This window comes from Ambystoma mexicanum, chromosome 8 (assembly GCF_040938575.1).
Source record: "Ambystoma mexicanum isolate Mex_15411 chromosome 8, UKY_AmexF1_1, whole genome shotgun sequence".
In the NCBI taxonomy this organism is placed as follows: domain Eukaryota; kingdom Metazoa; phylum Chordata; class Amphibia; order Caudata; family Ambystomatidae; genus Ambystoma; species Ambystoma mexicanum.
Window position 1 is genome coordinate 1,311,026,069 of NC_090929.1, and position 26,252 is coordinate 1,311,052,320.

The 26,252-nt window shown below is 51.6% G+C and overlaps 1 protein-coding gene across 15 annotated transcripts in view; it reads right to left on the bottom strand.

Annotated features, from left to right (window-relative positions):
• Nucleotides 1–26,252, bottom strand: part of JAKMIP3 (Janus kinase and microtubule interacting protein 3) — a 2,072,678-nt gene that overhangs the window by 629,433 nt on the left and 1,416,993 nt on the right. For 12 of the 15 annotated variants that reach the window (XM_069611426.1, XM_069611425.1, XM_069611424.1 and 9 more), the window contains one exon: nucleotides 2,209–2,328. In XM_069611426.1, coding sequence (XP_069467527.1) covers nucleotides 2,209–2,328 — 120 coding nt within the window. The remainder of the gene's footprint in view (nucleotides 1–2,208; nucleotides 2,329–26,252) is intronic. The other 3 variants (XM_069611431.1, XM_069611428.1, XM_069611434.1) reach the window with 1 other exon arrangement.

The window sequence follows — 26,252 nt, forward strand, 5'->3', positions numbered from 1 at the left end:
ACTTTGGGCCTCATTGCAAGTGTGGCGGTCTGGAAATAAGGGTGCTGGTTACACAACACTGTTATCTGACCGCAGCACAGCGATTAGAGCGCTTGCTTTGACATCATGCAGAGCCTGCCAATGCAGGTTTGAATCCCGGCAGGGCCAAACTCAGCCTTTCATCCTTCCGAGGTCGTTAAATGAGCACCACACACAGTGGGTAATAATAAGCAGTGCTCAGATGCCTGCGTGTTTCCAGCGCTATATAAATGCAAATTATTATTATTAAGCATCTGTACAATGTGCAGGCCAGCAAGATATATCAGTATGTTGAGTGCACACACCAGACATCTGTATTTACCCTGCAAAATACAGGTTCAAATCCTGGCATGGAAGATTCAACTCTTTAATCTTTCAAGGTCAATACACTGAATATTATTATATGGGGTCATTTTAGCACTGATTCTAACAACACTTAGAAGCCAGAAGTTTTAAATTAGCATTCGCTGTCCATTACTGACTGCATCTCAGCCAATTATAATTCTTAGAATTCAACCAATAACTACTGATAATAACTGCATCTCAAGCATTCTGAAATGGCTATCTCTGTCAAATGAAGTCAGCTTCTCCTCTTTTCAACTCCATTAGTGGTTGCACCTACCTTGCAATAATGACAGCTCTCTTGAGAGGAGGGGAGTTGGAGTGATGGAAGAATGACAAGGGTGAAAGAGCTGACAGGACAAGGAGAACAAACACACACAATGCTGCCTTTGAGCTCATGGGCACTGCCAAGATTCCTTCCTCTTCTCTGCTTGGCTAACAAAGAGGGCGAGCATTAAGTGTTACAGATGAGTGCAGGGATGGGCCTTCATGGGAACGAAAACACTTTTAGACATCATCTTCATGTCACAAGGTGATGGCAATAATGTTGCAGCCTTATATTCCTTGAGAGGGGTCATGTGCGCTTGGGCTGATGCCCTTCTCCAATGTATTGCCCTTTTGGACTTTGGGCTGCGTCATCTCTCTGCTGAATTCTGGGTAATGCTCAAGAATGTAGTAACTCTTGCCACTCTGTGAACACGTGCGTGATGAATGCATGAGTTGGTTACTGCCATATAGTGGTGAGAGTGTGAATCCTAATCATGTTCTTTTTCACAGATTTGTCACAGACATCCTATCCCTTTTGTATACATTTGGATGTATGTATCTATGGATATACATTCATGTGCTCCTTCCATTATTGTAACTGACTAAGACTAAACGGGTGATAAGAGATAATGGGCCTCATTACAAGTCTGGCGGGTTGCCGCCGGACTCGTAACACCGTTTCCACCGACCTTGATCCTGGTGCTACCGGGACATTATAGGCACCGGCAGCCCAGCATATCAGGTGGCGGAAACTGTATGTCCCCATTCCCACAGAGTCCCATAGGACTGCATGGGAATGGGAACACGGAAGCACCGTCACGGTTGCTAATCGTGCCGGTGCTTCTGTGAAAACTCTGTGGGCGGGTGCTTTTACGCCCGGCAGGTCAGACCTGTTGGGCATAACAGCCCCTGCCCGCAGAGTTGTAGTGTGGTGGTCCGGAAAGGCTGCCGGTACGATGCGACCGGCACCTTTATTTCCGGATCGCCGCACTTGTGTCATAAATATAAGACAACATTGAGACTATTGTAGCATTAAGAACATGATGTTTTTTAATATTTCACAACGTTTGGGAATCTTTGAAATTGTACTTAATATGTCTGACTTGAGGGCATCTTTTGCTCTCAGGCGTTCACAGCTTCAAAGAAATTAAATTCACAAGTAGAAAAGATTGGAATTTTCGGTAGTTTGTGTATCACGTTACAAACCATATGTGAAGTCTTATGAAGACGAGCTGAAAATACTTCCTTCAAGATGTGAATATAATTTAGCACCAAATAGACGTCATTCATGAAATCTGTTCCTGAGCTGGGCTGTTATTCACCATTTGCATTGAATGAGCACGGGTTCAACATCAGAAAAGAAAGCCACACAGTCGGAGTTTGTATCGCAATTAATACTTCACTGCAAAAGCTGCCGTGTAATTCCCTGGCAATCAAACTCATTCTTGGGATACGAGTACCTATAGGGCTTTTCTTTGTGTGGCCGCGTCAGTCTTTTAAAGTGAAGTTTAAAAACAAACAAATAACGGCATAACATGCTGTGCCAAATTCGAATGTACTAGTGAGCAAATGCAGGTGTACCTCTTCCACGTCCTCATCCGGCGTGCAGGGCGTCCGGTCAGTTTGACAGGAAATGGACGAGCCATCCGAATCGAGCGAAGCTTCTTCATCATATCCGAAAAACGTCTCTACGACCGGCTTCTGGCCAAAAGGGAATATGTCAGTGGCACTGAAGAATGTAAATGCGTCACGCTATAAAATGCGCCTGGTGATAACAGCAAACAATAATCAGGTTACACAGAGGGATGCGTGCCAGGCTAAGACATATACTTGTGTTTCTGGTCTCACATTGGGGAGGGAGAAGTGCTACATGACGTCATGGATACTTAACAGCTGAAAACTTGAAATGGGGCTTCTGTTTCTCTAGCCATACATCTATTCATTCATTATTGTGGGTCCATCAGCCATAGAAACACTGGTGCCTACAAAGCATTTTTAAGGAGCAATGCTCAGTCTTAGAAGCAAACTGTAGATTTACATTAGATGGTGGGCGACTCAATGGGTTCTTATATAATCTGAAACGAGCACCCACACTTCAGGGAAAATCAGGCGGCTGGTCTGAAGCACGGTTTCCAATGAACACTGGTTAGCCCGGCTCTATCGCCAGACTCTGCAGGCACGGTGTATTGGTATCTTCTCCTATTGCTGAGCCCACACCTGCAGGGAGGAGGCACTATCATGGGCCCCACCTACCTGCTCCTTATGTGGCCTCAATCCTTCAGTAGTTTTAGAGGTCTATAAACAGCCGTACACAGAGCAAACCAGCGGAAGTAGTACCTCACAGAGGGCAGGCAAAACAGACAAGGCATAGAAGAACAATGGTGTCCCAGGACACATGACAACTTGTGGTCTTAATATTACAAGTGACATTTTAAAAATATATATTGTTCTATGTCCTTTTCTTCGAGTTTGTCACAACATCCTCCAAACTTCAGCTCGTGTGGTACATAAACCTTGCCTGGTTCTCAAAAGAAAATGAATCTTTTTCTACTACATGTTACTGATTGACACATTCAATGCTATTTCTGCATGCTGTTGACATGGAAAGAAACCAAGTTGGTTGTATGTAGAATCAGCCTAAAATGTGTTCTATATTGTATGAGCTAACTTTAAATTTGCTGATTGTAATGTGATAGATTGCGTCTTTCATTAAAGGGCTTTCAGCGACTTTTAGTGGAAGAAGCAGTCTATTATGCGTAGGTTACCACTCTCAAGAATAACTGTGAATAGAGTTCAATGAAGCCATGATCAGAGGAGAGGTCTGATTGGCAGCCTCCTCGGACACATGCTGAATGCATTTTTTTCTAATGCATTTTTTTCTATCGTGGACCTTATATGATAATGCATACTACCCACAAAAGTTTGTTTTAAATCTCACCACTCGAACTGCAACATCAGATGGGTTTCAGAAAAAATGTAATATTTAGTCCGGATTTTCCCATAGGGCTTCCTGAAGTTCAGCATATGGAATAAGATTCAATATATTACAATTATTATTTTACCACATGTAGCATTAATACTTAGGGTATTACCCATTCGCATTCCGCAGGGAACCGGACAGATGTATTGCTAGGTTCGACTGGGACAGGCGTAAGAGAACAAACCATTCAAGAAGTAAGCTGGCCTTACAGTCAATTATGGTGACTTTAATTTCCCAGAAAAATTCTCTCGCATAAAATGGATGCTATATGCCTGGCAGCAAAACAGGGAGTGATGGAGAACATTAGGCTTCTTTATGGGGATACTTGGAGAAAGACCCTATGCACAGCCTGAAGGGGCCTTGTGTATTTACATTAGAATTGACTTCAAAGGTAATATTTTGGGACTTGTTGCTCGCATGAGATGTTGCTGCATGTCTAGCTTACAAGAATGGGCACCACATTGGCTCCAGGCAAAGACGAGGACTCTCTAGCAGTAGTTCCCGTCTGCACTCATCAAACAGGGAATAGTATTACTGCGGGTAAGTTGTGAAACCTGATGCCTCCCAGACAAATAATGACCTCAATACATTTGCCCAGAATGAAAAACTAAACAGGGAATATGCTGGATTAAGGGCACACTTGTATCCTCTATGGACAGGTAAGTAGAGGAACCTAGGACCCTGAAATGAACACATCTAGTGCTTGACATCACTCTTCAGGGTTACATGTAAAGGTATGCAACAAGAGCTAATGTGGCAATGTTCGAAAAGTATTGATGAAATAAACCTCTGTATCTGAGTATCTGATGGGACTGCAAGATAGAAACAAGGGACTTTAAGCCATATGAAATGGTCTTGCATCAAGGCAATGTCCTTCTTAGAAGAGGTGGGGGAAAGGAATAACTTACTCTTGATGCTTGAGGATGAAGTGAAAAGTCTTTATTTGAGGAGATACTACTAAACTCAGTAAACTTCAGCACCAACAAAAACAGGGAATAGGGAAAACAGGGAATAGTATTACTGCGGGTAAGTTGTGAAACCTGATGCCTCCCAGACAAATAATGACCTCAATACATTTGCCCAGAAGGAAAAACTAAACAGGGAATATGCTGGATTAAGGGCACACCTGTATCCTCTATGGACAGGTAAGTAGAGGAACCTAGGACCACTGAAATGAACACATCTAGTGCTTGACATCACTCTTCAGGGTTACATGTAAAGGTATGCAACAAGAGCTAATGTGGCAATGTTCGAAAAGTATTGATGAAATAAACCTCTGTATCTGAGTATCTGATGGGACTGCAAGATAGAAACAAGGGACTTTAAGCCATATGAAATGGTCTTGTATCAAGGCAATGTCCTTCTTAGAAGAGGTGGGGGAAAGGAATAACTTACTCTTGATGCTTGAGGATGAAGTGAAAAGTCTTTATTTGAGGAGATACTACTAAACTCAGTAAACTTCAGCACCAACAAAATTGTGGGTCTATAGAGTCATTATGTACACTAATCAACAGATACTCTCTAAGATGACCTAACTGTGAAACGTGGTTGAGTGACTTGATCTGAAGAAGGCATCATTAAGGCTGCATTCTATGCAATTTGTACCCAGTGCAGGTTATTGTTAGTGTAACAAATGCACCGATCGGTGCAGTTGCGAGTCTTACCAGATGATAAGCCTGCACATGCTGTTGAGCGTCCCTCGCGCCGGTGTTTGCTCGTTGTTTTTTTTTCATGCCACTATGGAAAGGGAGAAGGGACTATGTATAGTCTCTTCTCCCTTTCCATGGTGGCCATTTTCTTTGTTTACTATGGCCGCCATGGAAAGAGAAAACGGACTACGTTTTTGAGTGCGCATCAGGCATTTGTTTACTTTTTTTTGGCTGTCAAACGCAACACATCTCGCAGCAGAAAAATGGGCCATTACTGCATAATGTAATGCCCCAGGGGCCTTCGTTAAGGCCCTCGCTATGCTCGGGCTATAACTATGGGCCACAGGGGCATTACCTTATGCGGTAATGGCCCGCTAGCTCAGGGCTTATTGCCTGAGTATGATGAGTTTTGCACAGAATTTATAGATTTTTTTTTTATGTGTAGGATGAACTAGAAGACCTGTGGTACTGGGTGGCAATCTAAGAGAGGTAACACTTACAATCTACGATCTGCAAATCCCTTCAATTTAATTGGTTTATTATCTATTTAGCATATATATTAAATGAGTGTCCTAACCTTTCCTTTACTGCTGTCCATTCATTCCTTCTATTTTCACATTGCCCCCTATCCTGCTTGATAGCTTCCTGTGCCTCTTTCCGCTCTTTGATTTTGTTATATTAATTAATCTTAAACAGATATGTTCGATATGTTTAGTTATAGATGCATAAATGAAGGCTCGATATTTTGCTAATTCAACACTCGAAATGTCTAAGGGCCTCATTACAGGTATGGTGTTAACGCTTAAAGCAAGTGGTATTTAAAATAACTCCTATTTATTAAATACCACTTAATTACAGGTGGATTGCATGGGATAGGTATTAAAATGAGGTATTCTTTTGACAGACTTTTATTTTCAAGAGAGGCCCATATCTCCCTACAACCACCCCTCAAATGCCTGTTTTACCACAGATATATAATGCATTCCATATCTACAGGGGTTTTCCAGTCGGTTATTCAGCCCACGCTGTCTGGAGTTCCCTTTGTATAGGCAAAGCACAGGAGTTGTTGCGTTTCTTGCAGTACTAGCTCCTCACAAAGTGCTTTCAGACATAGTTTTAGCTCAGGAACATTCCCCAATTTCAACCAATAAAAGACTGGTTTCAATGTTTTCACGTATGTGATGCCATGGAAGCCAAACTCGTGTTTTGTGGTGACTGAGGGAGCATTATATGGTAACCAAAGGAGTATTTTAAAAATTGTATTTGCTTCCTTCTCTAAAGATGTTACATTGTGATGGGTCCAAAGTTTGCTACTATGGTATACAGCAGTAATTGCCTGCATTTTTTACATGTCAATTGCATGCAAAATCGTTCGCTCCTCACATTGTTTCAAAAAGTAGTCACCCCATTGCGCCTTCTTGCTTAGGACGTAGCAATTGTATGTATCTGGGAAACCCATTTGCACTTTTGCATTAGTGTAAACATTTTAGATGTTGACATTATCGATAGCATAGGTGCTACGAATGCATCTAGGAAGAGGTTTTATCAAATAATGTCATTGTTATTTTGTTTTGGAGATGTTAACATTCAATTCCATTTCTCTGCATCTTAACTTGAGGCTATCAAGTAACTGGATTAACCCCATATGGGTTTTGGATACTAAAATCACGTCATCTGCAAAGAGCTTAGATGGCCAGATTTGATTCCCATGTTTTGGACCATCTCCAGTCACCTCGTTCATTTTTATTTCCATATCGTTAATGTATGAAGAAGACAGCAGGAAAGCCAGCACGCACCCCTGCCTGACTCCTCTGCTGATGATATCAAATTGCCCTGTGGATTCTCGGTGGGCTCCCCAGAATACCACTGCAAACCTTCAACAGGAGAGCCAATGTATTGCCTCTATTATCCAACTAGGGACAAAAGTGCCCAAAGTTGGTTTCTCAGCCCCAAATCAAAGGTAATTCGGAAATCTATGCATTGTCTTTATAAAGAATTCTATTTTATTTTCAGCACAAAGAGGTCTCATTTTCAGCAGTTCTGTTGTGAAAACTTTCACTCGAGGTTGCTAGTGAGCAAACTTTCACTTTGCATTTTATAAGCACACAGAGACCGGGCCTCATTATGAGTATGGAGGTAATGAAAAAAGGAAGGCGGAATGGCAATACCGGCATCGTTAACGGGTCCGGGCCATTAAGATCCGACTACCCGCCAATACCGCCACAGCCCATACTGTGCCCCTTCTTACCGGCATGCGCGCGTACACGCGCCCCTTCGCGGTGCCAATACCGGGATGCCGCTAACAGGAGGACATCACAAGTTACACAGGCATGCACTTACCGGCATCCCGAAGGCGGCAATTAGGGCCTGCACGACGGCGGCAACACAGGCATTGCAGACCACCCGTAAATAGCAACCTGCAGTGCAGGCAACTGTCACAGGTGCACACAGTCACCACAGGTGGAGTCAATGGAGCCTGTCCCAATACAAAAGGAGTACACCCACACATCACACCCCTTCCAACACCAAAATGATCCCACTAGCTGTTGCAATCATGGGACTGGAGGACATGCCTGTACTGCTACAACAACAGCAACAACAACAACAACAACTACAACAACAGGCAGCACAGAGGAGACGCAGGAGGAGAAGGAGGGTGAGATAGGCCCAGCAAGTTCGACCAGTGCAGCCAGTGGTACCACGAAGGCAGCCAGCAATCCCTGCCATCAGACCCAGTCCATTCAACCTAACCCCTGAGCAGATCCACACCCTGTACCGGTTGGACCGGGACACCATCACCACCATAGTGGACATGATACACGATGACATCGTCAGCCTGCCGTCCCCCCTCTACTAAAGGTGGTGTCTGTGCTCCACTTCCTGGCCACAGGCACCTACCAGCACACAGGGGTCACCTGCATGGCATCACAACCACTATTGTCCCGCATGCTGACCCAAGTGCTTGATGCCCACCTGAAGCATGCAAGCATACACATTTCCCTACCACGGACAGGCCAGGAGCTCGTTGATCCCAAAGTAGGCTTCCATGCACTGGCAGGCATGCCCAATTGCGTTGGTGCCCTCGACTGCACCCATGTAGAATTGGTGGCCCCTCATGTCAATGAGGTGGTGTACCGCAATCTCAAGCAATACCACTCCATCAATGTGCAGATGTTATGTGACTCCAGCAAGATCATCACACATTGCTGCGCCCAATAGCCCGGATCTACACATGATGCCATGGTGCTGCGTAACTCCACGCTATCCCACTACATGGAGCAACATGCTGGACGACATGCCTGGCTGCTTGGTAAGTTGCCTGACTGGGCCATGGCAGTGCATTGGGGTTGTGAGGTGGGAGGGGATGCATACTCCACCTGGGTGGGATTAGGGGGTGATGCATACTCCACCTGGGTGGGATTGGGGGGGTGCATACTCCACCTGGGTGGGATTGGGCGGTGAGTGGACAATGCACTCAGAGCTAAACACTGTTGTACTGAACATCCCAATCTGAACATGACACATCAATGCCATACATAAGACAATTGCCACACATCAATGACAACATGCCAGACGCATAAGCAGGCCACCATGGGTATGTCAAGCGATGCATGACTAAACATGATTACAACTGTGCCAATGCCGCTAGTGTGATTAGGTACAGAGTAGCATACACTGCAATAATGTGTGGCAATACATTGTTCCACATCCACAGTACATCCGCATCAGCATGCAAGTGAACACCCTGCATCATCTGTACAACGCAATCCACACTAGTAGACCATTGTGCAGTACACAATGCATCAAATGAACCTGTGTGCATACATCCAGGAACATGTGCATGTCAACACCAAATAACTGCAGCCCTGGCTGTTAATCCTAAAGGTGTCAGCTCAGAATGACTCTCACATACCTCTTTGTGCTCCCATGCAGGTGATGGAGGCTATCCCTTGAAGCCGTGGCTACTTACCCCTGTACGGAACCCGCATAACAGGCACGAACAGGAGTACAATCAGTTTCATACCCGTACCCGTGTTGTGATTCAGCAGACCTTTGGCCTGTTGAAGGCACGCTTCCGCTGCCTAAGCAGGTCCGGTGGAGCACTCCTTTATTGCCCTGAGAAGGTGGCAAAGATCACCATGGTCTATGTCATGCTGCACAACATGTGCATCCAGAGAAATGAATCCACTGCCACCTGACATTGACATGCGTTCACCGGGTGAGGATGATGAGGATGATGATGATGGAGGAGAAGCAGCACCCCTGGCAGTACGTGATTCACAAGATGGCTGTGCTGTACGCCAATCACTGATTGAGGATTACTTCTGAACCACAGGAACATTGATGGTTATGTGTCAGTACTACACTGAGCACTGGGACCTTGTGGACATGGACACAGGGTGTGTGGGGAGTTGGGCACTGTGCACTGTCATGAATAGAATGAACACACACAAAATGAACAATGTCCAGGCATGAAATGATTTTGAACACAACAGGTGTATTAAGAAAAATATCAACATGGTGCTTCCTCCCTCCACCACTCACACACCCTCCTCCCTCCCCCAGAAAACCCAAACACCCGATAGCCCCCCAAACAACCCATACCCCCAAACAACCCATACCCCCAATAAACACCCCTTAATCCCCTCAACACCACCAACACCACATCCCCCCCTCACCCATTGTCATCTCACACACAATGTGTTTTGACCGGCTATTTCCAGACTTTTTTGTGTGTTGGGGGCAGCATTTCTGATGGCCTTGCACTGTGCCACGTCATCCGCACAGGGCTCGAGGGAATGGAGCTTGCAGATGTGGATGATGGGGTGGATGCGGATGGGTTTTGCAATGCTGGTTCAGGTTGTTGGTGCTGCATGTGTTCAAGCATCCTGTTTAGGACCTGTGTGACGGCACCCAAACTGTCACGTATCATTATGGCACTTGAATTGATGCCTGCAATGATTCCAGCATTCACCTCCCGGATCTCACAGCGTGTTTCATCGCCATCGGCCACATACTGGCGCACCAGCTCGGTCATGGAGTCCTGGCGGGCCTCTACCCTTAACAGGCGTGCCTCCATGTCAGTGGGGGCTGTGGATGTAGAGAGTGCTGCGGCTGGGTGGGCCATTGCAGGGCTGGCCTCTGGGGTGCTTGTGAGATGCGGACTGTGCAGTTGAACTGCTGGTTCCTGCATGGGGCTGGACAGTGTGCCCTGAGTGGTGTGTTGGGGGTGGACGGGGGGCTTGGGGTGTGGGGACATTCGACATGGATTGTGCCGTCTATGTCCTCGTACTCCTCCGCTTGCACATCCACATCGCTGAGTGGGGCTGTGGCTGCTGCCTCACCCACTGAACTGGTGGAAGCGGACTGCGTGCCATCAGCCTCGCCTTCAGCTGTTGTTGCCAGCTCAGTATTCGAAGTCTCATCTGATGCTGTTGTCTCCTCATCAGCCTGCCAGGCCTGTAGAGGTGCCCTGGGTTGCACTCTGGGCCGCTGTGTTGCCCCGGAGGTGGAATGCCCAGTGCCCTGTGGTTTGGCCTTGGATGTTGATGGCCTTGGGGCAGGGTCCTGCCCTTCACCTTCTGCATCAGTGCCAGTAGGGGAACAAGAGATGCAGGGCATCAGTGATGGTGTTACATGCAAGATGCATGAGTTGGTGCTGTACAGTATTTCATTTCTCATGCATTGCATTCTTATAGGTGTGTCACACAGGGTACTATCAAGGGGGGGGCATATTGGCATAAGCCGTGGCATCTCCATTCGGCACTGATGCGTACCAGGTGGCATGCCATTGTATTGAAGTTTCTGTGATGTATGACATGCAAATGGTCCCTGTGTGTAGGGTGTCTGTTGGTAATGTGATTGGCACGCAGAATGTTTATTTATTTATTTATTTATTACATTTATATAGCGCGCAAGCAGCCCAGGGGCATTGTGGCGCTGTTACTTGTAAGGGAACTTAGTTACAGGTATAGGTACATGTTGTGCCTTGGGTTACAGTGAGCCAGGACCCTGTGTTAAGCAATAAGGAGAATCATACAACAAGGTACATCATACACCATAGTGCATCATACATGTTAGTCATTAAAGTTTAAACATGTGAGGTTGGTTAGGTGAACAGGGTAGTTTTCATGGCTTTGCGGAAAGCAGTCAGTGAGGGTTCAGCTCACAGTGAGGTGGGAAGGGTGTTCCAGTGTAGAGCAGCAAGGTAAGGGAAGCTGGCGCCACCTGCTCTAGCTCTTTTTACCCTGGGTACGGAGAGCATATTGGCATAGGGTGTCCTGGTGGGTCTTGTGGACGCGACCGGGTGGATTCTCTAGGATAGGTACGCTGGGGCTGAAGATGGAGTGGGTGATGCTTAGCGCTTTGAATATAATCCTTTCCTTTATGGGGAGCCAATGGGACGCTTTCCTGGCAGCGGTGATGTGCTCTCGCTTGGCAATGCCTTGTGCATCACGCAGGTCGCTATTCTGAATTACTTGCAGCTTCCCGAGGTTTTTGTTGGAGGTCCCTAGGAAGAGAACATTACAGTAGTCTAGCCGGGAGCCAGTTATGGCTCTAGCTATGTTGGTGCAAGTGTCTTTTGACAAAAAAGGCCTGATTGCGTTGAGGAGTTTTGCATGGTAGGCCGCAGAGGAGGCGATTGCGTTTACTTGTCTGGTCATAGGTAAGTTAGAGTCTAGGTAGACGCCTAGTGTTTTTACCGTGTCAAGTACTGGAATTCTGATTGAGTCAATGGTAAAGTGGCTGAACTGGGAGTCAAATTTCTTGAGGGTCTCAGGGGATCCTAGGAGAAGGAGCTCAGTTTTGTCGGAGTTAAGGCACAGGCCATTGGTAGCCATCCACATTTGGATTATGTTGTTGAGAGTAGCGCAGTCAGTGTCATAGTCTCCTGTTAGTGTGAGAAGGATCTGAGTGTCGTCAGCGTAGTTAGTGTAGGAGATGCCCATGGCGTCAAGGATAAGGAAGAGGGGGCGGGTAAAGATGTTGTATAGGGTAGGGAAGAGACAGGAGCCGTGGGGCACACCACATAGCATGATGGTGAGTGACTCAGTGGCTAGGTCAGAGAAGACCTGCATGGTCCTACCTTGGAGGAAGGAGGTGATCCAAGTGGTAGCTTCTTGGGAGAAGTTGGCTGTGGAGGTGAGGTGATGGCAGAGGATGTCATGATCTACAGGATCGAAAGCTGCAGAGAGATTGAGGAGAAGGAGCAGGACAGGTTTGCCTTGGTCCCTTGCATCATCCATTTGGTTTTTGAGGTTGAGTAGGGCGGTGTCTGTCCCATGCTTAGGCCAAAAGCCAGATTGTCTCAGTCCTAGGAGATTATGCTCTTCGAGGAAGTGCTGGACCTGCAGGTAGGCTGCCTTGTCTAGAATCTTGAGGAGGAATGGGACTGTGGTGATGGGGCGGTAGTTGTTGGGGGAGGTGGGGTCAAGAGTGTTTTTTTTTTATGAGAGGTCGGACCCATGCTTCCTTGAGGCATGAGGGGACTCTCCCTGAGGTGAAGGAGGCATTGACGAAGGCTGTTAGGAACGGAGCAAGGGTGTCTGCGCAGTCTTTGATGATGGAAGCGGGGCAGGGGTCCCCTTTGCAGTTGGAGGGTTTGATGTTTTTCATGATGTTGATCATGTCTTTCTCTTGAATGGTTTTGAAAGAGAAGGTAGGGGCGGCCTCTGTGGGTGAGGAAAGGGGGGGTTGGGGAGGGGGCACAGGGGAGGGCGCGCTAGTTTAGTGTTCAGAATTTTGGCTTGGAGTGAACTGATCTTGTTGCCCATAGCTGTTTGGATGTCATCACACCATGCTTTATCTTTGGTGAAGTTTTGGGGGGTCGGTGTGGGGGTCTCGAGTTCCCTGAATATGGCGAAGATTTCCTTGGTGTTTGATTTGGAGATTCTATCTTCAAATGATTTGGCTTTGGCTTTGATGATGGCTTTCTTATATTCATTTGCGAGGGATTTGAAGTTAAGTTTGTCTTTATCATCACGGGATGTTTGCCATTGAGCTAGTGCTGCTCGCTTGTCTGTGCGCAATTTGAGAAGGTCTTGGGTGAACCAAGCATTGGAGTGGCTGGTAGGTTTGGTTTTGCGCGGTTTAAGTGGGGCGATAGCATTTATTGCTGCTGTGATAGCAGAGTCGTAGTTCTTGGCAAAGGTTTCTGGGTCGTTGGAAAAGGGGTGTCTAAAGGCAGAGTCTTTCTTTGGTCAGTTGGCGGGCACTTCTTGTGAGAGCTGGTGGTAAGGGTGGGGGGGATGAGGAGGAGGTCGGGATGTTAAAGGTGATGGTGTGGTGGTCGGACCATGGGGTGGGGGTATTGCCTGTGACTGTGAAGGGGCAGTTGTGATGAGCTATCCAGTCTAGTGATCTGCCTAGTGTGTGAGTTGGGTCTGTGATGGTGTTTGCAAATCTTAGAGTGGCTAAAGCTTTGTCAAGTGATTTGGCAGCACAGTCTTTGGAGTCATGCAGGCCTAGGTTGAAATCACAGAGGAGAATGGCTTTGGATGACTTTTTTAGGTTGTCAGCCAGGAGGTGAGTGAGGGAGGCCTGGAAGTCTCCCAGGGGGCCTGGTGGTAGATAGATGAGGTGTAGGGTGATGGTGCAGTGGTGCGAGATAGCGAGTTTCAGTTGAAGGTAGTCGCTGTTGTTGTTTATAGTTTTGTCAACCTTTCTGATGGTGATCGAATCTTTGGCTATGAGAGCAACACCGCCTCCTGTGGTCAGGCGATCTTGTCTAGTGATGGCATAGCCTGGTGGGAGAGCGAGGGATAGAGCGGGGCCTGAGGCTTTGTGTAGCCAGGTCTCAGTGACCATTAGAAGATCTAGATCTAGGGTGGTGATGAGGATGCATTTCATTGTGCCAGGGTTTGGGCCTCCATCTGGACATGGATCTGTATATGTGTGTTTGATGGGCCATGCATTGGCTTAGCTCACTTTCACATCAGTTGTACTAGGTCACGGTTTGGCCTACTGGGGTTTGCAGGGTCACTCACCTCCATCTCCTGATGTCGCGGCACCCGTCTCCATTTCAACAAAGCCCTCTATGGACTCCATTTGTATGGTCGTGCTGCAGGTCCCATCCCAGCGCATCAGTTTAACTGGATAGTGGGCACCCCCGCCTGTGGCCATGGCCTCCCTGCGATTAGAGGCCAGGATGTTACGGACCTGGAGACGTAGGTCATCCCATCATTTTTTACAGTCTTAGACAGTGCAGGGGGTTGGTGCCAACCGCTGACACCTTGCACACAACCTCCTCCCAGATTTCTTTCTTTCTCAGCTGAACTTCCCTTTTGAGGGTGTTTACAAAAACCTCATCTGCATGGGCTGCAAGGGTATCAGCCAGCATGTTTAGCTCCTCATTGGAGAAGCGCTTCTTGCGGAGGCGTGGGGTTGTCTTGCGGGTAGCCTTGGACATGCTGGATGGTATGGCCCTGGTCTCTCCTCTGTATCACTGCTGGATTGAAAGGATTGCAATGGATTGTGTTTTTAAAGATGGCCGCCGGTGCATTTCCCGTTCCGACGCGATGACGTTACTTCTGGGTCCGGTATTACGAGCCCGGTATTTGCATGGTTTTATTACCGGGTCATTATTAAGGGGTTGCTCCTTGGCGGAGGCGGTATTGGCGCGTCCTGTGATGGTGCTATCGGGGGGTTGGAGGACCTTTTGCGGCATGGCGGTGCAGCCATTACCGGCATGGGGGTTCGCGCATGCTCGTGCACTCATAATCAGTCGCTATTAGCGGTGTCAAGGGAGCACGGACGCGCTACTACCTCCATGCTGGTAATGACTCAGTTTTTAGCTGGATTCTCATAATGAGGCCCACCGTGCAGACCTTCCGTAATTTCAAGCATTTATTGGAGATGTGTTAACCCATGAAAAGGCACTTGCAATCAGAGTTGAAAAACAATGTTAGTGCAAGCTATTCATTTATGCAGTTAAATTGTCCTGATAATGAAACACACCTGAGCAATAATACATACTGTGCAGTGTTTTTCTTTACTCATTTACTTCAGGGCCACTGAAAAGAGATCCCATAACGCTAAAAAGGATACACACTTTATACTTCTAAATCATCTCTTTTTATGTGAGTGGTCTGGAACTATGTTAATCTGTGTTTCCACATCGCATTTCCCTGTTTAGACACGGCCCAAATACATCATCTCAAGCTGGGCGGGTCGTGCAGACAAACCTGCCAGGCAAAGTCACGAGGCCTGCCTGCACAGTTGGAGGAGACTCAGTTATTGCATGGATTGATGGTGCATATATTCAATTATATTGGACACTGATCTTAACCAGACATATCGCAAAATGCACATATGTTGTGTTAGTGCAATCAGCCATTGCTTAGTCTATTTTGGACTAATAAAAAACCTTACAGGGTAATTCATAGAATTTCGCAGAAAAGTGTCGCAAGCGGCTGGCGCAGAGTGTCCGCGTGCGATTGACTGCGCCAGGCACGTGCGCTAAAACCGATTTCCGCGCACAGCGTATTCATGGATTTCAGGCTCCCAAACCAGCCGTGGCGCAGAGTATCGCAGCGACCCTGCAGCAGCGCCAGTAACGCCCCCAAGAACGCCCTCGCGCAAGGAAAAGCCATCAAAATCGCTAAATCATCGCAAAGGGCTGCGCTAACCCTGGACCAGTCTACAGGGCTGCCAAACAAGGAACGCAAAGCGGGTAACGTGCATATCAGGGGTACGCGTGAAGTCATACACGTGATTAGCCAGGGTAAGTGTATTACAGGGGTACGCGGGAAGTTCTACACGCGGTTGGCCAGGGTACGTGTATTACAGGGGTGTGCGGGAAGTTCTACACGCGATTCGGCTGGGTACGTGTATTACAGGGGTGCGCGGTAATTCTCACATGCGATTTGGCCAGGTACGTGTATTACAGGGGTGCGCGGGAATTATCACACGCGATTCGGCTGGGTACGTGTATTACAGGGGTGCGCGGTAATTCTCACATGCGATTTGGCCAGGTACGTGTATTACAGGGGTGTGCGGGAAGTTCTACACGCGATTCGGCTGGGTACGTGTATTACAGGGGTGCGCGGGAATTATCACACGCGATTTGGCCTGGTACGTGTATTACAGGGGTGCGTGGGAAGTTCTACACGCGATTGGCCAGGGTACGTGAATTACAGGGGTGCGCGGGAATTATCACACGCGATTTGGCTTGGTACGTGTATTACAGGGGTGCGTGGGAAGTTCTACACGCGATTGGCCAGGGTACGTGTATTACAGGGGTGTGCGGGAAGTTCTACACGCGATTCGGCTGGGTACGTGTATTACAGGGGTGCGCGGGAATTCTCACATGCGATTTGGCCAGGTACGTGTATTACAGGGGTGCGCGGGAATTATCACACGCGATTTGGCCAGGTACGTGTATTACAGGGGTGTGCGGGAATTATCACACGCAATTAGGCTGGGTGGGTCCTCACAGGTGTTCCCTGTACACCCTCCACGGCCCCTGCAGGCAGCCCACAAAACAGGGGACTACCCTGCACACCTGCTCATGTCCCCCTGCACCCCCACCCCCCGGCAGTGCAGGGGCAGCCTCCAACAGGCCCCCACTCATGTCCCCTATCACCCCCACCCCCCCGCCACCAGGGGCACCCTCCACCAGGCCCCCACCCATGTCCCCTATCACCCCCACCCCCCAGCAGTGCAGGGGCACCCTCCACCAGGCCCCCACCCATGTCCCCTATCACACCCACCCCCCCGCCACCAGGGGCACCCTCCACCAGGCCCCTACCCATGTCTCCCAACACCCCCACCCCCCAGCATCCAGGGGCACCCTCCACCAGGCCCCCACCCATGTCCCCTATCACCCCCACCCCCCAGCAGTGCAGGGGCACCCTCCACCAGGCCCCCACTCATGTCCCCTATCACCCCCACCCCCCCGCCACCAGGGGCACCCTCCACCAGGCCCCCACCCATGTCCCCTATCACCCCCACCCCCCAGCAGTGCAGGGGCACCCTCCACCAGGCCCCCACCCATGTCTCCCAAAACCCCCACCCCCCAGCATCCAGGGGCACCCTCCACCAGGCCCCACCCATGTCCCCTATCACCCCCACCCCCCAGCCACCAGGGGCACCCTCCACCAGGCCCCCACCCATGTCCCCTATCACCCCCACCCCCCAGCCACCAGGGGCACCCTCCACCAGGCCCCCACCCATGTCCCCTATCACCCCCACCCCCCAGCAGTGCAGGGGCACCCTCCACCAGGCCCCCACTCATGTCCCCTATCACCCCCACCCCCCGCCACCAGGGGCACCCTCCACCAGGCCCCCACCCATGTCCCCTATCACCCCCACCCCCCAGCAGTGCAGGGGCACCCTCCACCAGGCCCCCACTCATGTCCCCTATCACCCCCACCCCCCAGCAGTGCAGGGGCACCCTCCACCAGGCCCCCACTCATGTCTCCCACCACCCCCACCCCCCAGCCACCAGGGGCACCCTCGACCAGGCCCCCACTCATGTCCCCTATCACCCCCACCCCCCCGCCACCAGGGGCACCCTCCACCAGGCCCCCACCCATGTCCCCTATCACCCCCACCCCCCAGCAGTGCAGGGGCACCCTCCACCAGGCCCCCACTCATGTCCCCTATCACCCAACCCCCCCGCCACCAGGGGCACCCTCCACCAGGCCCCCACCCATGTCCCCTATCACCCCCACCCCCCAGCAGTGCAGGGGCACCCTCCACCAGGCCCCCACTCATGTCCCCTATCATCCCCACCCCCCCGCCACCAGGGGCACCCTCCACCAGGCCCCCACCCATGTCCCCTATCACCCCCACCCCCCAGCAGTGCAGGGGCACCCTCCACCAGGCCCCCACTCATGTCCCCTATCACCCCCACCCCCCAGCCACCAGGGGCACCCTCCACCAGGCCCCCACTCATGTCCCCTATCACCCCCACCCCCCCGCCACCAGGGGCACCCTCCACCAGGCCCCCACCCATGTCCCCTATCACCCCCACCCCCCAGCAGTGCAGGGGCACCCTCCACCAGGCCCCCACCCATGTCCCCTATCACCCCCACCCCCCAGCCACCAGGGGCACCCTCCACCAGGCCCCCACTCATGTCCCCTATCACCCCCACCCCCCCGCCACCAGGGGCACCCTCCACCAGGCCCCCACTCATGTCCCCTATCACCCCCACCCCCCCGCCACCAGGGGCACCCTCCACCAGGCCCCCACCCATGTCCCCTATCACCCCCACCCCCCAGCAGTGCAGGGGCACCCTCCACCAGGCCCCCGCTCATGTCCCCTATCACCCCCACCCCCCCGCCACCAGGGGCACCCTCCACCAGGCCCCCACCCATGTCCCCTATCACCCCCACCCCCCAGCAGTGCAGGGGCACCCTCCACCAGGCCCCCACTCATGTCCCCTATCACCCCCACCCCCCCGCCACCAGGGGCACCCTCCACCAGGCCCCCACCCATGTCCCCTATCACCCCCACCCCCAGCAGTGCAGGGGCAGCCTCCACCAGGCCCCCACTCATGTCACCCACCACCCCCACCCCCCAGCCACCAGGGTCACCCTCCACCAGGCCCCCACCCATGTCCCCTATCACCCCCACCCCCCAGCAGTGCAGGGGCACCCTCCACCAGGCCCCCACCCATGTCCCCTATCACCCCCACCCCCCAGCCACCAGGGGCACCCTCCACCAGGCCCCCACTCATGTCCCCTATCACCCCCACCCCCCAGCCACCAGGGGCACCCTCCACCAGGCCCCCACTCATGTCCCCTATCACCCCCACCCCCTGCAGCAGTGCAGGGGCAGCAGGCAGACAGGCAGCAGCAGGTGGGAGCGTGCTCGGGGCTCTGGGGGGCAGTAGTTCGGCCTTCCGGGCAGGAGCGTGGTATTTCGTGTGCGTAGGCGTGGCCAGCTTGGTACGGAGTGATTTGGCACATGAAAATCCTGCACGTCAGCGTGAAAACCGAGGAAAGGCCCTCAGCGCGTAAGCGCGTCTGTGACGTGACCCGCACGGGTGTTTCCCACACAGCACGTGATGACAGAGCACACATGGAAAGACTGCACGTCAGAGTGTAATCGCGTGTGATTGTTGGAAATGGCCCTACACGCAGAAGTGACAAAGCGTGTGATTGGTGGAAATGGCCCTACACGCAGAAGTGACAAAGCGTGTAATTGGTGGAAATGGCCCTACACGCAGAAGTGACAAAGCGTGTAATTGGTGGAAATGGCCCTACACGCAGAAGTGACAAAGCGTGTAATTGGTGGAAATGGCCCTAGCGCGTACACGCCGCGTAAGTGACGCTGGACGTGTGGCCCTGTATAAAAGGTATGTGTAGAACACGTTTTCCTTGTACGTGCTTTTCGTGGAGAGCGAGTGGGTGAATTCTGTACTTCTTGTCGTTTCACACGCGATTTACTTCACGGCGTTTCAAGTTCGTATTCCCTGTTACCTCTGACAGCTTTTTCTCTTTTTTCGCTTTTACTGGTTTACCTGGGCCTGTTCCCTCAAACAGTGTTCCCTTCTACTGTTGTCCTGTCTCCTCAGACAGCGTACAAATCTTCTTTTGGCGGGGGTGTTGCCAACCAAACGTGCTCCTTTACGCTCGTTTACCAGGCAGACGGTGAGTCACGCACGTATCTAACATCTGTGCTTGCCCCGTGTGTAGCCTACACCTTCAGAGGTCATTCTAGGCTGCGTGTGACACGCATACGTTCATTCTTGTGTTACTGGGTGCCACAGCGTAGTGCAGGTTTTTCTTTCTGCACACGTGGTCTAGGAGGGGTTGCGTGCACGTCATCTCCCTTTTTTGGGGCTCCTGTGCGTAGCGTGACCCGTCATCTTTCCCCAGGGGTTACAATCAGCCTTGCAAGAGCACTAGGGTACAATTACCATCTGGTACCCAACCCCTTTGACCCCCAATTGCCCAGGACAATAGTTTCCAGCCACTCCCATACGCACATTTACATCAGTGCCATGGCTGGGAGGCGAGGATTCCGTAAGGGTGGCAAAGGTGGAAGAGCCACAAGTGGTGGCCGTGGTGGATCCGGTAGGGGACGTGGTCGTTACTTGCAGGGTGAGCCTGTCCCCCCATGTGTGGAGGACCAGTCAAGGGCACCCATAATCCCCCCCCCTCCCGTTGAGGCTGATGTGGCTGACACCATCCATGCTCAGCCCTTGTTGGACCAGCCCATTGTGGCACCAGATCTGGCTGACTCCATGGCTGACTTCCAGGTCAGCAGGCCTATGACACGTGCGCTGGTGCACGTTGATGTCACCATGCCACGTGCATCTGGGCCAGCAAGGTCATCTGCTGCACCAAGGAGGCAGGGCGGAGAGGCTGCAGGGGCAGCTGCGGCTCCATCCACCCCAGCCCTCACACACCCAGTCAGGACAGTGTCGGTCCTAGTCCATGCTGCTGACATTCCCCCTGACACCATCACACTAGAGCCAATGCCTACACCAACTCCCATGCTGAGTGTGCAATCCCACACTCCTGATACAGAGTCCACCAGGGCTCCTGCCCCTAGTGTCCAGAGCGGCGCAGGACACTCAGGATCACCACCACCTTCCAAGCGGAAGAGGAAGAGTGCTCGTCCGGCACAGGCTGATGCCCCAGACACGGCTACACAGTCCGGCCCATCCAGGAAGCCCAGCTTCACGGATGACGAACTGAATGCACTTGTCGAGTATGTGTCCGGACATGACAACGAGATGGTCATTGTTGCAGGATCCAAGACCACACCTGCACAACGCCAGGCACACTGGCAGACCGTTGCGGACATCGTAAGTGCCCTTGGAATCGTGAGGCGCACAGCCAATGATTGCTATAAGCGCTGGAATGACCTAAAGCGCAGGGCAAAGAGTAAGCTGGCCTCAAGTCATGCCGCAACTCTAGTGACTGGAGGTGGGTCTCCAGTAGTAGACATGGAACTCACTCCACATGAGTCAGTCACTGGGACCTACGTCACGGAGGAACAGATCCAAGGCGTGGGAGATCTGGCTGATTACGAGGCATTGTCCGGTGAGTGCACATGCATGTGTGTGTCATCCATGTGCATGGTGTGTGTGTGAGGGCTTCTGTTTGTGTGCCAGGTGAGAGTGTGTGCGCCTGAGTCGTATGGGTCAGCCATGTGCTTCATGCAATACTTCCTGCGCAGCTGCATTTGGCCATAGCAGTATCCTTTCTGCCAACAGTAGACATCTAGCCCAACTGCACGCCAGTTGCCCTTGAAGTGTCACCTTGCCACAACATAGTTGCTTATTTTTCACTGTTCATTCAGTCAGTTTGTTTGCATTCCACCCCTTTCACTAGGCCTGTCGCTGTCCACTAGTCACATGTCTGACATGGCTATGGTAAAGTGGAGTGACTTTGTTACCTGGATATCATTTGTACACACATGTCCCTGTGCAATTGGACCATTTCAGACTGGCAGCTCCAGGTGAAAAATCTGACCTGTTAGAATTAGAAAAGCGATTACATGCGGGAACTGGACTGAATGAATAGGTGCTGCCCTCCTCTCCATCTTCACTCAATAGCAATGGTACATGCCATCTGTGTGATGGCATGTGTGTTTCACCTGGCAATCACAGGCCAATGTGTGATGCCACTGCCAGGCAGCATGCAGAAAATGTGTTCATCTTCCATCTTGGTGTCATCAGTGTGTGCCATTTGCCTGCACTTCATACGCAGTGAGGGTGCATGCATGGGAGGGTTTTAGTTATGTGGGACATGTGTCAATCAAGTACTGGTTCTCTTGCTTCTCAGCCCTCATTGTGTGCCATGGTGCTAATGCCTGTTTCCATTTCTTTGTTTTCATATCTTTGCAGGGGAAGACGCACCTGATACTGCTGGGGTTGTGGAGATGGTGCAGACCCAGGAGGGGTCCGAGGGCCGACCAACCACCAGTGAGGGACGTGGTGTGGTGGTGGGGGAGAACCCACAAGTGCTGCAGGTCGTGCTCTCAAGGGGTGTCTCTGGCTGCACCTCCCCCGAGCTGTACTCAGGTGTTGATTCGGATGAGACCTACGTGCCGTCGCAGGTGAGTGTTCCAGGGAGGGATTCTGTTCTGTCTCACCCACCTGCACCAGGGTCAGAACCCTCCATGGGGATGTCAGTGTTGGCAGCTACGCCTTCGGTGGTTACGGATGCAGGGTCACACTCCGCGACATCTGATCCTGTTCCTGGGCCAGCAGATCAGAGGGGGAATGCAGTCCTGCAGCCTCAGGCAGTGCCGGCACAGCAAGGCGCAGTTCGCCTTGCCCCAGACAGGTGTGGTGCCCGCCGACGTGGTGGCCGTACGCCACCCGGCAATACCGCATGGGAGCAATCCATTTACGGTATGGCAACCCAACAGGCTGCATCATCCGAGATGATGGCTCAGGCCATGGATAGGGTGGCCACTTCCATTGTCCCCCCAGAAAGGCTGATGGAGCGACTAGAGCAGGCAACCGACTCCATCTGCCAGTCACACAGGGAGGACATGTTGGGGTCCAACAGGGACAGGCGGGCGGCACTGGCGACTCTGCAGGAGGCCATCTCCATTGAGTCCCAGGGCCACAGGGAAGCCCTGAGGCAGGAGCTCCTTCACCTCAGGACGACTCTTGTTGAGCTTGAGGCTTCAACACACCAAAGGCGGGAACAGCAGCTGGAGCGTCTCACCCGTACGCTCTCAGCTGAGATGCAGGCAACGAGGGCGGAGGTCCGGGCATCCCGTGAGTTGTTGCATGGGGACCTCCGCACACTCATCCTCCAGAACCAGACCTACCACACCCGCATGCTTGCAGCCATGGAGGAGCAGACTAGGGCCTTGCGTGGGCTGCCTCCCATAGTGCAACCACCTCCGGATGCAGCTGCACAGGGTGATAATAGCGACAGCAGTGATACTCCCACAATAGGGTAGCCGTGTGGGCCATGAGCCCATGGAGGTGTTTTATCTTCCCAGGATCCACGCAGGTGGGTTCTGGTGTGCATCCTGTCCTCGGACCTCCTGGGTGGCCTCCCCAACCCCCCCGGGCCCATCAATGGCCATTTTTGATTGTTTCTTATTTTTATTTTTATTTTGATTTCTTTTATTCCCAATTTTTTTGGGACGATTTGTTGGCTTCCGTGGTTCCTGTGGGCATACGCTGCATTGTGGCTGGGCACATGCAGGCTTGTAATGTATTTGGTTCAGATGCTTGGGTTTGAGTCACACACACCCCTCCTGCTTCCCGTTTCCATGGGCTTGCAAAGGGTGTGCCCAAGTGACAGTGAATTACACAGTGACGTTGGACTCCCATGAGCTGTGTGGGCAGTCTGTAGTCAATACTGTGTATACATTCCTAGTGCATATTGCTGTTGTGTTGTACACTGCATGTTGCATTGATGTGTAACTCTTCTTCTGTGTCTACCTCCCAATTTGCAGGTCCCTTCCTCATGTCTACACAAGGACCTCTAGTCTGGAGATGGGGTCCATGTTGGCAGCAGTGCACCAACAACTCTACATGGCGCCAACACTGCACAGTTGGTAGTGGTGGGAGTGCAGGCATTTCCAGGTGGTGAGACTACTAATATGTAACATTTGTGATGTCATGTTAATGGTAGTACGTGCTCAAGTATGTTGTTGGTCCGGCATTGCTGTGAGCATTTCAGGTGTTGCAGGTTTCTAATAGGGACACTGTACATAGTGAGACTAGTGTCATGTTGTGGGGATTACTTTGTTTACCTGCAATTAGCATGACATGGCACGGTGTGTCGTGTGGCGGTGCTGGGGTTGGGTTGGCTGACATGGCACTGTCCTCTTGTTGCATTTTGCAAGTGGGTATACATTTTAGCTGCTTGAATGTGTAACTTCACAAAACTGCATTGGTGGTGTCTGTGTGGGTAGGGATGCACACATTGTGACACTTCCAGGTGAACAATCTCAGGCTGATATGGTATTCACGGGTCATTCTCCAGACATTCAGGATCAGTGTCAGGTTGAGTCATCATTGATTGTCAGATGGAATGTGCCAGGGCAGTGGGCACTCCACAGGGGTGTGATTTCTATGTGAAGTAATTAGCCACTAGCTGTGTACGGGCTGCCTCCCCCCGTGCCCTTTCCCCTCCCATGCGCAGCGGCTGTGCATGTGGTTGGGGATGTGGGGCCACCACCATGTCCACGGCCAGGCCCCGGCGTGTTGCAACGTTGTGCAGGACACATGCTGCCACTATGATCCTGCACACTACTGGGGGAGCGTATAACAGCTGCCCGCCAGAACGGTCAAGGGAGCGAAAGCGTGACTTTAGCACTCCGAATGTGCGCTCCACTATGCCCCGGGTCGTAATGTGGGCTGTGTTATATCTTACCTCGGGTGGCGTGGTGGGGTTCCGAATTGGCGTCATCATGTGGGGGCTGAGAGGGTAGGCACTGTCCCCTGTGGAGGTGGTGATTGGTATTATTGGTGGGGTTGTGACCTTGCTCAGTATCCAACATGCATGCATGTGCAGTGGCATACATACTCACCAAGCAGCCATGTATCGCCATGCCGCCCAGCTTCTAGGTCCCGGCTTAGGGTGGACATTCGGTAAATGAAGCTGTCGTGGGTGGAGCCGGGATAATTGGCATATACTGAGGTGATGATTCCCTTGGCATTACATGCTACCTGCACGTTGATGGAATGCCAGTGCTTGCGGTTCCTATAGATGTGCTCAGATGCCCTGGGGGGACGTAGAGCCACATGGGTGCAGTCGATGGCACCTAGCACTTTGGGGAATCGTGCCACACCGTAAAAATCCAGGGCGGCAGCATGCCTTTCTGCAGGTGTTCTGGGCAGGTATATGTGCCTGCGGACTGATGGGCGTGCAGTGATGATGTTCAAGACCTGGTGTAGGCAGCGTGACTGGGTGGCCTGTGACACCCCACCCACTATGGCACTTGTCCGCTGAAATGATCCAGTGGCTAAGAAGTGCAGTACATTGAGGACCTTCTCCAGGGGGCTGAGTGCTTGGGAGCACAGGGTGGGTGATGTGAGGTCATCCTCCCACTCACTCACCAGGTCCAGTATAATGTGTGGTGGAAACCTGTACCTCCCATACACCTGGTCATCAGGCATCCCGAAAAGGCTGGTTCTGGGTGTGAATATTCTGGCCCTGACTATCCTCCTCCTCCTCCTTTGGTAGCCCACTGCCACTGCTGCTAGGAACGGTATGTTCATCCTGGCGTCTGAGCTTGTTATTGTTAAAGTGCTTAAATTTATGCTTTGCGCGTGTTCTAGGCGAGCGTGTGACCCGCGCACCCCTGGAATCCAGTTCCCAGTCCAATAGCGTGTGGAAATTCACACGCACCACGGGATACAGGTTCGCTGACGTACTTGCGTGTGTAAGTGCCCGCGCACCCATGAAATACACGTACATAGGCCAATCGCGTGTACGCGCACTTTTGTCCAATTACACGCGATGACACTCTGACGTGCAGTATTTCCACGTGTGCTCCGTCATCACGTGCTGAGTGGGGAACACCCGTGCGGGTCACGTCACAGACGCGCTTACGCGCTGAGGGACTCTGGTCCAATAGAATCGCGTATGCGTGCTGACGCGCTTACGCGCTAAGGGCCTTTCCTCGGATTTCACGCTGACGTGCAGGATTTTCACGTGCCAAATCACTCCGTATCAAGCTGGCCACGCGAAAACACACGGAAGACCACGCTCCTGCCCAGAAGGCCGAGTTACTGCCCCCCAGTGCCCCGAGCAGCCTCCCACGTGCCATCTGCTGCTGCCTGCCTGCCTGCCTGCCTGCCTGCTGCCACCGTGCCCTGCCATTTGGTGCCTGCACATCAGCCATCTGCAGGGGTCCAGTTTCTGTGTCCACCCCTGCTGGAACTGAAGACTCCCGACTGGGATTACATCGCTCCACAGCCCAGCCCCAGGACCCAGTTGCCCACCCACACCTGCCTCTGGGGTTGCCATGTCGGGCACTTCCACATCTGGCACCAGTGGCAACCCCAGGCCAGAGGGGCAGAGGGGCACCAGCTTCACTGACACCGAAGTTGGTGTCCTGG